Source organism: Limulus polyphemus, unplaced genomic scaffold, assembly GCF_000517525.1.
Source record: "Limulus polyphemus unplaced genomic scaffold, Limulus_polyphemus-2.1.2 Scaffold5119, whole genome shotgun sequence".
NCBI lineage: Eukaryota > Metazoa > Arthropoda > Merostomata > Xiphosura > Limulidae > Limulus > Limulus polyphemus.
Genome location: NW_013670729.1, coordinates 52,528 through 65,364, shown reverse-complemented (window position 1 = coordinate 65,364; position 12,837 = coordinate 52,528). Strand labels below are relative to the sequence as shown.

Genomic DNA, 12,837 nt, shown 5'->3' with positions numbered 1-12,837 from the left:
ACTTGTGAACAAATGATAATTTAATACAGACTGAAGTAATGTTAAAACATGTATAAATAGTAAGTTCTTATAAATTCCCAACCACTGGTAAGTGGTACATTTGTTTGTTTACAAACGCAGGAAATTAATACAAACATTTACTTTACTACATATTATTTTTCCTCAGTTATATAGCTAAACCGATAGTAATTTAAAGTTTCATTTTATAACCTTCTGGTGGGAAAACTATGAATAAATTAAATATAATACAAACACATTATTTTGAAATTATGAACTTTATTTATAAATTTTAGATGAGTATTCAAAGCTTAAAGTTTTAATACAAACAAACACATTCTATTTATTTTAGTTTGAAAGGAAATAAAACAAAATAATGATTTCAGAGTGCATCTCATTTCCAAATGATAACATGTTAAAGCATTTAGAATTTTTCATTATTTTAAAAGTTACACTTCTTTGTATGAGACTTGTGTGTAGCAAGAGCAATAAAACATTTATCTAGTACTCCTTCATTATTAACTTTTATCACATTCAAATTGTGCAACACGACAATTACATTAAAAATTACTTTCATTAAACTGTCTAAAAATACTTCAAACACGACACATCTTATTAACTTTACAGATTGCACAATTTCAGTTATTACAAATTTACTAGGATTGAGCAGTTACTGAAAAGATTATTTTACGTAGCTAAGAAGAAAGGAGGAGCTTGCATACAGGGTTACCACAAATATATCATAATAAACGACTTGTCACTGAAATGACTATTCAGAAAATATGAACAGTGAAGCTTGCATACGTTATTAGTTCATTAGACTAAACAATGAAAAACTTGATGGTTTGAAACAGAAAACACAACTGAAGTTTGCATACTTTACAAAGTCACAAAGATTATACACTGAACTACTATCATAATGAATGGATACTGAAATTACTGTTTTACACAGAAAACAGTTCATTAGTAAGTTACTCATTCTAAATGCATATAAAAAGTTTCCAATGTTTGAATGTCAGAAGTTCAAAACTAAAAATATACTATTACAAAACCCCATCCTTTGTGCAAACAATGTAAGCATTAGTTTTCCTCTAATGTTTACTTTTTGTTAGTCTTACATTCTCTCGTAGTATATTTCAACAACACAAAAACTTTTTTTAATCAATAATAATGTATAGTTTATATATTTATAATTTATAGCTTGAACATCTAATAAAACCTTATTCAATGGTAACTGTCAAGACAGTTTTTACTTTTTTTACATTTCCTCTCCCTTTCTCACATCATTAACAGAAATATTAAATTTTTAAAACAATAATACTTGAATGTAGTAGTACACGATTACAATTCTTCATTCATAAACAGAACAAAAAGCTACATTTTTACACAAGATGTATGGAAATTTATAAAAATTGTAATAGCAGTCTGATCATATGCAATTCAAATAGCCTTATATCTTCATGTTGATACTTTCACAGTAGTTTCAGTATCCAGGAATTAATCAATACAAAATAAGTATTTTAGCAGTTCCAACATCGTACCCTTTAGAAGAGAAGACAAAGCAGTTACTATAGTGAAGCACAAATATATAATCCTCTATCCAAAGATATAATTTCTTATCACAAACTCCCCTGTTTTAAGCACTACATATTATGAAAAATAACTTATGATATCAAAGTACACATAACTTATCAAATGAAATTATCTGCATAAAAACAGGTGATAATTAAAAAAACAAGAAACTTATTTTGTACAAATACTATCTTCCCTAAAAAATCAATTTCAATAACATAAACTTGTTATACCTTGACAGTTGCAAATGAATTATGTAACAGACAATAAAAGTACTAACAAGATTCAGGCAATGTAATTTCTAAAAAAATTACATACCATCTGAACTCCCCCAAATGTCACATATATAACTTCACACTTGATATTTACAGCTATAGGAAAGAGAAAGGATGTTGTAAAATAATATAAATTAGAAGCAAAACTTTGTAAAACAGTCATTCCAGTCTGCAATACAGTGACAACAGTAATTTAACAACATAGTACACTTTATTTATATGCAAGATTACATATACATGGAACTAATTAGCTGAAGTTCAATATGTTACTGATTCATATAAATTCCACCTAATGAAAGCAGTAGTACTCAATTTTAAAAGGTCTATTCATACAAAGCTTAGTTAGGAGGGAAAAAGTCAAAGCCGTTAAATAATTTAATTACATTCATGACAAGAATAATATATATCTCTGAAACTACACAAAACCTCCTGCACCGAAAACAAGGATTGAGTAATTTATGATTTTTTGTTAAAGTTCTAGTATTTATTAACATACTTACACTTCATTATCAAACAAATTATCCTTATTGTGTACTAAAATAAAAAATCAATAACTGTCATCTTTTAAATCAATTGTTACACTTTAAGACATTCTATAGGTTGTAAATTTACATCTTTTGATTTAAAAGATTGCTATATATCTTAGTATTATAAAACCAACCACATAATGGAAATAAAGTTTCAACGCTACTTGTGAAAGCTTCATCCTACATTAGTTGCCTTTAAAAAAGTTATTGGACAATTAGAAATAATACATAATTTTTTTCTTATTAGTATGTCATCAAACCACTAAGTGACAATACAAGCTGAATTACACATATGCATATTTCATTCTCAGAAAATATAGCACAATTAAAGCAGAATTTCTGTTAAAAATGATAAGCAAGTTAAAAAAATTTTCACCCACTACACTGGGTAACAAAAAATTACAAAGTCATCTCAGTCTAGAATTGTCAGATATACTGTTTATTTTATTTTTCTGATGTTTAAGTGAACATGAAATACCTGCACAAGAAATGTAACACAATAAACTGTAATATAAAAATTGGCCAATTTTTGGTTTAGGATGAATTAAAAAGTAACATAATAAAATTCAGTTTACACGAGTAACACCCTGTTTCCATATTCTATCTTACTTTGTTCATCTTTCACCTCCACATTCTTTGTTTAACAAATATTTATTGTACATCAGACATAAATACTTTTTTCACACTTGTGAAAAACATGCATACAAATAAAAATTGAAAAAAGGAAAGAACTGAAAACAATTCAACCTGAAAAGGAAAACAGCTAAATTCTCATTAATCCAAGCTTGGAAGGATATATCAAACAAAAAATATCCAGTAAATCATACTTGGAATTAAATACATCAATCAAGTACTGGGTTGTGAAAAGTTTTGTGCTGAGATTACACAAACGCAGTAACAGTCCGCAAGTATAAAAAAAAAAAACTTATCATCCAAGTGAACTACCATGAAAACATCAGGAAAAGGATAAAGTAGTATAACACATAAACTAAGATATTCTCTTAAGGATATAAAAAGTATTATCGATAAAAAGCTGAGGTATTCTGTACAAGTCATATCAATAAAATGTTACTTGTTCCACATTCAAAAGGCATTTATTTTATGACTAAACAAAAAAACTGGAAACAAATTATTTTCCCAGGGTAGAAATACGAGTTTGAAAAAATTAAATGCCAGTGAAGGTCACAATACGAGTCCTGGCAAGATCAACTACCAAGCGTCAATATCAGAGTTAAAATTCACATAGTATTTCATTGAAAAACATTTAAAATAATTATGTTCAACAGGTTAATGCGGTCCTCATCCACAGAAACTTTTGCAATAAATTTTAAAAATAATAACATGATCAACAATTAAAATAATTATGTTCAACAGGTTAATGGCATCCTCATCCACAGAAACTTGTGCAATAAATTTTAAAAATAAAAACATGATCAACATTTAAAATAATTATATTCAACAGGTCAATGGGGTCCTCATCCACAGAAACTTGTCCAATAAATTTTAAAAATAAAACAAGTTCAACATTTAAAATAATTATGTTCAACAGGTCAATGGGGTCCTCATCCACAGAAACTTGTGCAATAAATTTTAAAAATAAAAATAAGATCAATGTTTGAAATACACAATAAAATTTTATTTGGCCATAGTCTTTTTAATTTCGGCCATTGGCCAAACAAAATTTTATTGTGTATTTTAAACATTGATCTTGTTTTTATTTTTAAAATGACGGATGTTTACATTTTGTCCATAGAGGGTGCTGTTGTGTACAAAATTGATACTTGCATATGCTGATAAGATTTTGTTTATATTAACCAATTACTTAATAATAAATTATTTTCTTTTATATTATTGGCATAAACAAAGTCAATAGTTAACTTTGTCTTACATTATTTATAATCACAAAAACTTTAAAAAGAAACAAAAACTTATAACAACTAAATAACAAAAACCAAGAGAAATGCAAAAAGAAAGTGGCTATTCAGAGTGACCTTTTATGACCCCAAAGGTATCTCCAGATAAAAATTAATTTTATGCATTAAATAATATGTAACAAGAATAAAACAAAGCAAATTACATGAAAATACCCCTCATACATATTATATTCACAGTAATATATTATTTTGTCTCAATATTCTCATGTAGCTATCTTGACATCTGACCCCTTTATAATATTTCATCTCCTATGCAAACTATTTCTGTTAAAAAACTAGTTCAAACACTCAAAACTGTGAATCAGTCATTATGGCAAACAATGAAATTCTGGCATTTTCGTTAGTAGTATATTTATTTTTTCAGAAGTAATAATGCAAAAATAAATAATATTCAAACAGAATCATCTAATTTAAACTTTCTTATAGTGGTCAAACATGCTAAACTGACTTTGTACAATTATCTTACTTGTTTATGCAAAAATCTTTTTTATACATACAACAGCATCCGCTCTGTACGAAATTAAAATATCCAACATTTTATTCTTGTTGACCCCTCTGGCCAAAAATTGCCATCAAAAAATTCCTTTTCTGTGTATGTGATATATATATATTACTTGAATATTAAGTCTGATATGGTCTTCTGGTCAGTGATCTCGCCAGTCCTCCTTCATAAGATCAATAAGTTGAAGTACATATATTTATATACACACACACAAAGATGACTAGAATCTGAAACATTTCATAGTCATCCTGGTTCTCACTAGAGCTATACTGCCTGTGTTAAAAGAGATGTTGAACCTTTTACATATCATGAAATGTTATGTTCGCAGACCTTTAAGCACCGTTGTAAAATCCTACAGTCGCAAATGGGCGGATTCATCTTTTTTTGTTCCAACACCCAGTGCAGTCACCTAACACACACACACATACACACAAGCAGCAGCTGTTTGTTTTTTTACTTTCTTTGGTAAGAAAAAAATTTGGTTGTGTCACTAATTTTGTTTATCTTGCTGAAAAAACAAGGGTTAACACCTTAGGTTTTTGGAAACTCCATAGCTAGTCGTCAGCATAAGGAAGAAAGTTAAATACGTTGCACAAAAGGAAGCACACATACCTAAGTGTGAGAGTTCTATCATTATACATGTACACAGAACTTACACCTCAATGACAGTCCTGTTTTACAAGGATCAGAAAAACAGAAATGTGTGCAGAATGCCATGTTCACCCACACATTTAAACATATGTATTTAACCCCCAGTAAGACCTACATCTTAACAGAAACAGCCCAGAAAACAGCAGTTTATAAATGCAGGATACGAGAGATGGGCCTCTTACTAGGTAGTTCCTTCCTTAAACCAGGTTGTACTCCTTCAGATTTAACTGCAAGATGGTGTCTTTTACGGCAGCAAATACAAACCGTATGTTTTCAGTATCTAGAAACAATTTAAAATCAATACATTATTTCACACAACATAACTTAAAAGATGGTATATTCTATTAATTACATGAATTAGTTTATAGCTGTAAACTTCAAAAAAGTTCCGCTGAAGTTAGTAAAGTATTACAAATTATTAAAAAATAATCTTAATTAAAAAGCGAGTCATTTGAAGTACTTTTATCAAATCTTAATAATTTTTGTCCATTTTTTTCAGTTTTTAATTGTAATTTTCACACATTTAATTTTACTATAAAAAACAAAGAAAAATGCTGAATTTAAGTGTTGTAAAAATTCTATGCCTAATTCAATTTAATATCAGATAAATAAGAAATTTTTAGAAGTGAGTGACAAAATAACAATAAACTGTTCAAACTACAATAGAAAATTAACATTATAAAATCCATTCTTTCAACTTATACAGTATATAAAAGTAAACCTGCAGCTCTATCCATGTCATAAGCAAGCTATTATACATGAAAGATTTCTTGGCAGTAAGAAATTCCAAGAAACAAATGAGGTATGAAATATGTATGGAAAATACATTGTCTTTTTTTTTAATGCTAAAAACAAACGTGGAAAGATACGGAGTTAAGAGTTGTCCAGCTTTAAAACTGATGCACATATGCCTGAATATCCTTACCATAATGTCAAATCCAGACATTAGAATGTCCAAAGTAGTTTTCAACAGATCTTCATACAGTACTTAGTGACATACCAAATTATCTAAGCAATATAAGTTGATTCAATATGGTAGTCAAGTATTAAGAAGCATATGAGAGCATAATAAGGCAACATGATACAGTACTGTGGATGTGATAAAACATCTGAGTTTAGACTTTTACGATGTATTATCATGTACACAGCTTTCTTTTATTCTCGTTACATATTCTATATTGCTTGAAATTAATTTCACCTAGGAATACACCTGAAGTCATAAATGTTGTATATTACATTGGATCAACAGTCAGAAGACTGGGAGATAGTTTAAAGGGACACTCTAATCCTAGGTTCAAGGACAGCTCGAGCATTGTTCGACATACACCAGTAAATGTGATGCGATTTCGTCCCCCAATAAGTTAAATACCGAAAACGAGACTATGCTATGGATGAAAGAAACTCTGCTGACTCTTCAGAAGAAGCCGAGACTAAATAATCAGCAAGGCGCTACCGAACTTTTACTCTTAATTTAGGTAATTGAACTTTATTTCAACTTTCATGCTATAGCCTAAAGTGAATTCACCTTTTATGTCATATTCACAGTACTATATCATTTTGGCTTATTATGTTCACATAAGTTTCTTCAGGTTTCACTCTTGTATTCCTCCCTTCTTCCAAACTTTAATTGCTTAGATATTTTGATTTATCATGAGATATTGTATGAACGTGTTTGTCTACTAAAAAGCTGTTCAAACACTCAAAACTGTATATTTGGAATTATGAATTTTTTTAACTTTTTTTTTTCTGTAGTAGTCTTAATTTTTTTTCTTGGAAATAATATAATACAAAGTCAAAAAATTGAAACAGAATCATAATCTACACAATTAGGTTGATGAAACATGCAAAGATGACTTTTTATAATCATGTTATCTGAAAATGCAAGTATCATCTTTGTGCACAACAGGAACCTCTCTGGATAAATGTATACAGCCACCGTTTTATTTCTTTTAAACCCAATAACCTGAACTTTGTGTTAAAGATGTAATTGTTCCTATATATCTCATTTAAATACAACTTAAATGCTAACTCTGATCCTGACTTTTACTAATCTTGACAGTCCTCCATTATGAAATAGCATGAGATCGGAAGTCTATAAAATATTTTAAAGTTTTTAACAGCAGGGATGTTTGCAATACTGAAACCTGTAGTATCAGATTGGAGTTGGTGGAATAATGAAGGAGTCAGTCAAACAGTCTGTAAGCAGTGAGGCATGTGAATCATTACAGATTGGGTTTATATTAGTTTCTAGTTTAGAAAAGAGCCTATAAACCATTAGAAGCCATATAAAGTGTTAATTTTTAAACCACTCGTTAGTTCAATACAAAATATGCTGTAAAACATAAAAGCTTTTATAAGCAATCGGTTCATTTTACAGATTTTATAGAAGAGACTGTAATTAATACTTCTTATCAAGTGGGAAGTGTTGTGTAAAATATCAAATCTTACATAAAGAGTACAGTGTGTTAATTATTACAGGATTTATTAGAATAGAACAGGTTATCAAGTGGGAAGTGTTGTGTAAAATATTGCATTTTACATAAAGAGTACAGTGCGTTAATTATTACAGGATTTATTAGAAGTGAACAGGTTATCAAGTGGGAAGTGTTGTGTAAAATAGTAAATCTTACATAAAGAGTACAGTGCGTTAATTATTACAGGATTTATTAGAATAGAACAGGTTATCAAGTGGGAAGTGTTGTGTAAAATATTGCATTTTACATAAAGAGTACAGTGCGTTAATTATTACAGGATTTATTAGAAGTGAACAGGTTATCAAGTGGGAAGTGTTGTGTAAAATAGTAAATCTTACATAAAGAGTACAATGTGTTAATTATTACAGGATTTATTAGAAGTGAACAGGTTATCAAGTGGGAAGTGTTGTGTAAAATATCAAATTTTACATAAAGAGTACAGTGCGTTAATTATTACAGGATTTATTAGAATAGAACAGGTTATCAAGCGGGAAGTGTTGTGTAAAATATTGCATTTTACATAAAGAGTACAGTGCGTTAATTATTACAGGATTTATTAGAAGTGAACAGGTTATCAAGTGGGAAGTGTTGTGTAAAATATTAAATTTTACATAAAGAGTACAGTGTGTTAATTATTACAGGATTTATTAGAATAGAACAGGTTATCAAGTGGGAAGTGTTGTGTAAAATATTAAATTTTACATAAAGAGTACAGTGCATTAATTATTACAGGATTTATTAGAATAGAACAGGTTATCAAGTGGGAAGTGTTGTGTAAAATAGTAAATCTTACAAAAAGAGTACAGTGCATTAATTATTACAGGATTTATTAGAAGTGAACAGGTTATCAAGTGGGAAATATTGTGTAAAATAGTAAATCTTACAAAAAGAGTTAATTATTACAGGTTTTATTAAAAGTGAACAGGTTATCATGTGGAAATAATAAAGCTAATATTACTTGGAGAGAGACAATTTTTCAACTTATCAAAGCAAGCAGAATGTTCTAATCAGTGGAAAGTGTCAGAGTCCTTTGTTAAAAGTTTTATGAATGGTTTACTTCCATGTATCAAATTAATATCTACACATATAAATTAAGTAGGCCAAAAAAGCTATCTACCTTTATAAACATAAACTAAAAACAACTAACTACCTATATAAATAGGTTATGTTATTTTAAAAAAAAAGGGATAAATAAGCAAGTGACAACTTCAGTCAATATAAACTTGCAGTGAAACAGAATGTATCAGAACTACATTTTGACATTTCATAGGTATTGTGATGTCACCAGCAACTGATCATTTTCAGGAAGGTTGTTTGATAACTATTTTGATCTTAAATATGTATTCATTTTGGGAAATTAGATCTTTCAAGATGGCAATATCCTTGGCACTTAATGGCATTGGAAAACATAGGAATATGAATCAACATGGAGCACCATTGCCATCCAAAACTAGACCTGCAACAAAACTTATCCCAGATGTTGTAACAGGTGATAAACCATAAACAGAAAGTTTGATGGCAAAAGCCATCCACATTGTCTCTGGTACCAGTAAACACCATCAAGAAGGACTTCCATCTTGAGATGAGGCCAAAAAGGTATGAATTCACCAACATATAGCTTCCCATCATACTTCTATTCAACCATTGAATAACTCATGCAGCTGAAGAATGAAAAGGGTATTCACACTACTCCACATGAAGACATAATGGTCAAGTCACCAAACACAGAACCAATGATTCTTCACTGTAATCGGATTGTTGAAATGGTCACTGGGATATTGTCTTTCTATTATTTTACATGAATTATGGAAAACTATAAGGAAGAGTGGTGTATTTTAGACATGAACCTTGTGGAGAAGCCTACTGCAATGGAAACTACACTGTAGGGCTATTATCGAGATGCATGGACTTCAGATAGAACATAACAGTGACATGGACTGTAACAACATGATGAGGCTCCATAACACACTCAACCATCTGTATAAACATAAAACATTATAAATGTATCATAATAAACTAAAAGTAACTATCTACCTAAATATAAACACAATAAACTAGAAACATCTAAAATATAAATACAGGAGACCGGGCACAGCTATGTATCTGAACATACACTAATTTTCACACACAATGTATGAATCGTGCAAATGGAATGCAATAACTGGAAGTTGCTTTGTGTGAATTTGAAAGAACTAAAACTGTTAAAACTATTTTTGTTTATTACTACTATACAAGCTTCCCTGAAAAATGAACAAAAACTCCAATATTGATTATTTCTTTTCTTATCTGAAATTTTAGTAATTTCCTATGAGCAGTTTTAACTAATTAAGTTGTCCAACATGCACATAAAAAGTGGTCTTACATTATATCAAATAGAAACCAGCAACTAGAATAAGAGTATTCAGTCTATTTAAAACCTCTTTAGAAAATTCATAAAGCATATCTTCCTCTAGTTATCTGTTTATACCTTAGAACCAATGAATATTTCTAGACACTACATGAAGGTTGTGATACTGGCTCAAATTCTAGTCTTACGTTACTCAACTCTCAGAAAAACATTAAAAGTGTTGAAAGTTGCAATGTCAACTTGCAAACTGACACAATTGATGCTGCACGTTTCTTAAATTTTCGTATACTGTCATACGATTAAACATTTTGAAGGGTACAACTAGATGAAACTGAAATGTGGACAGGAGTGTGATAAGCATATGCACTATTACTGGATTACTTTATCTGCTAAAATCAGGAATTAAAGAAGTAAGATTCTAGAGACCACATTCTTTTTTGATGTCAATCTAGTTATTTTCCAAAAAAAAAAACCAGCTCCATGTCATATGGAACTTGTCAAATTGTTACATTTAATTCAAAAGTTAATAAACAGAACAACTTAGTTTTATCTAAACCTGACTAACTTTTCAGTTCATTAGTATTCACTGACAAAACATATGTCAAAAACTTCTAACTAATTTGGATTTCTAAATATCCTTTGGATATCTAGTTTCTAACATAAGGGAAAACAAAACCTCCAGCATTAATACAAAATATGGTAAATGTCTACCAACAAGCTTTCCAATGACAGAAAGAGTAGGATGTTAACAGAAAAATATTAAAAACACTGCCCTTGCACAAACTTTAAATGTTAACACAAAAATTTTATCAAAATTTGGCACTGAATAAGCTTTGATGGATAGGAATATTTGAGTTTTAACAGATATTTCTGAAGTTTGTCTATGACAAACTTTTGTTGGATAAAGGGGATTACCTTGGTGACAAATAAATTTTTGTATCTCCACTCATGATATAGAAAGGCACTATACAGGAAAATAAGAGAGTACAATTTATGTCGACCCTGTTAACTTTGACATACCTGTGGCACAAGTGAAGTGTGAATACACCATATGATCTGGGTGTGGACTTTGATCTAAGTACATCTGGAGAATGAATTCACGGGCTGCAATATGGTCCTGCTTGGGGCCTAAAACAAACAAGAATTTAAACTTAAACATTACATGTCTAACTTATCTCCTATGGAAGATTAAATAATAATAATTTTTTAATAAATAATAAAGTCAACTACATGTATCTGACTAGTCAAATAATATTCAAAGAATCTCAGTATTGTACGTAATGCAAGTTTTGAATAAAAGAATTTTTGATAATGGTATACACATAGTGCTGCCAGTTTTTACAAGACAAAGAAGTATATAATATGTTAAACAAAGTACAAAATTATTATACCATTTATCCAAGTATCGTAAGGAGAATTGTTTCCTAGGGGCATCTGTTTGGTGTTCTTACTTTTTTATAACTCTTAAGGGCTAACCATTTGAAGGAAGTCCCAAGCCAAATGTAGGTAGGTTACTATATACTGCACTTAATTCAATGATGTATTTACACTAGAATAACTACTACTACTAACAACAGGTAATATTTGAGACACATCCAGTCTTATCACTGATGAACATAAATAATTCTCTAAACATTTTGTGAAAGTAGATGTACAAAACAGTAAGACAAAAATTATAAAAAAGGCATGAAAAAACAAAATATATAAGTATCATAAAAAAAGTATGAAGCAGTAGGACTGGGATATAGACAACCAGATTCACACACTTAGAAAAATGAGTTGGGTCAGTGTTCTATTCTCTAATTATCTTACATTTAACACGTCAGTTTTAATAGTACAACTGAGGGTTAATAAAAGACATAAATGTACATTTTGATCATCTTATAAATCTATACCTTCAAATTTTGTAACTGATATTCTTTGTGTACTTTCATCCACAAGTTGTGGATACATTTTCTTTAGTTCAAGTAAGAAAAGGTTTATAATTTACTTAATTATCTTTATTCAACAGTTTGCAAAGTGAAGAAATATCTTATGAGCATTTCATGACAAATTATGAGGCAACATTTCATCTAACAGAGAGAGTAAACTATCACACGTCAGAACCAGAAATATAATCAACATGCATGAAACAAAATCTGAATTTTCAATATATACATGCAGTGTAGAATTAACTAAATGTAAATTTACAGCCATTTCTTTTGTATACCAAAAATCATTTTAATATAATGTACAAAACCCTCTCTACAACCAACAACCCTGCCATCAAGGAATTTTTTTTACATGTAGTAAGTAATCGGCTTCCTCACTAAACTAATGTTGTAAAAAGGCAGAAGTTTAAGATCTTGAGAAAAGCATTAAGTATGTGAAACAAAAACCACTTAATTATAATGGAGGTAAACATGACCTATCACTTACAGGTATTAGAAATGAACACGGTGAACAATAAAACATGAAGGCATGTTAATATTCTAAATATCTATCAAGAGAAATAAAAAAAAACTGTGCTACTATAGCGTGAGGTCTACCGCTGCATTATCCATCCCTCGTGGATATCA

The 12,837-nt window shown here is 29.6% G+C and overlaps 1 protein-coding gene across 7 annotated transcripts in view; it reads right to left on the bottom strand.

Moving 5' to 3' along the window:
- Positions 1 to 278: 278 nt before the first annotated feature.
- Positions 279 to 12,837, bottom strand: part of LOC106472152 (guanine nucleotide-binding protein G(q) subunit alpha-like) — a 64,495-nt gene continuing 51,936 nt past the window's right edge. The window contains exons 7-10 of one of the 7 annotated variants that reach the window (XR_002613411.1): positions 11,300 to 11,407; positions 5,574 to 5,738; positions 1,888 to 1,940; positions 279 to 1,539 (exon numbers count right to left, since the gene is read on the bottom strand). Coding sequence is in view for 3 of the 7 variants with exons in the window: in XM_022400743.1 (XP_022256451.1) it covers positions 5,656 to 5,738; positions 11,300 to 11,407 (191 nt within the window). In the remaining 4 variants the exon portion in view is untranslated. Of the gene's footprint in view, positions 1,941 to 2,036; positions 5,739 to 11,299; positions 11,408 to 12,837 lie in introns of those variants that run through there. The other 6 variants (XR_002613413.1, XR_002613410.1, XR_002613412.1 and 3 more) reach the window with 6 other exon arrangements.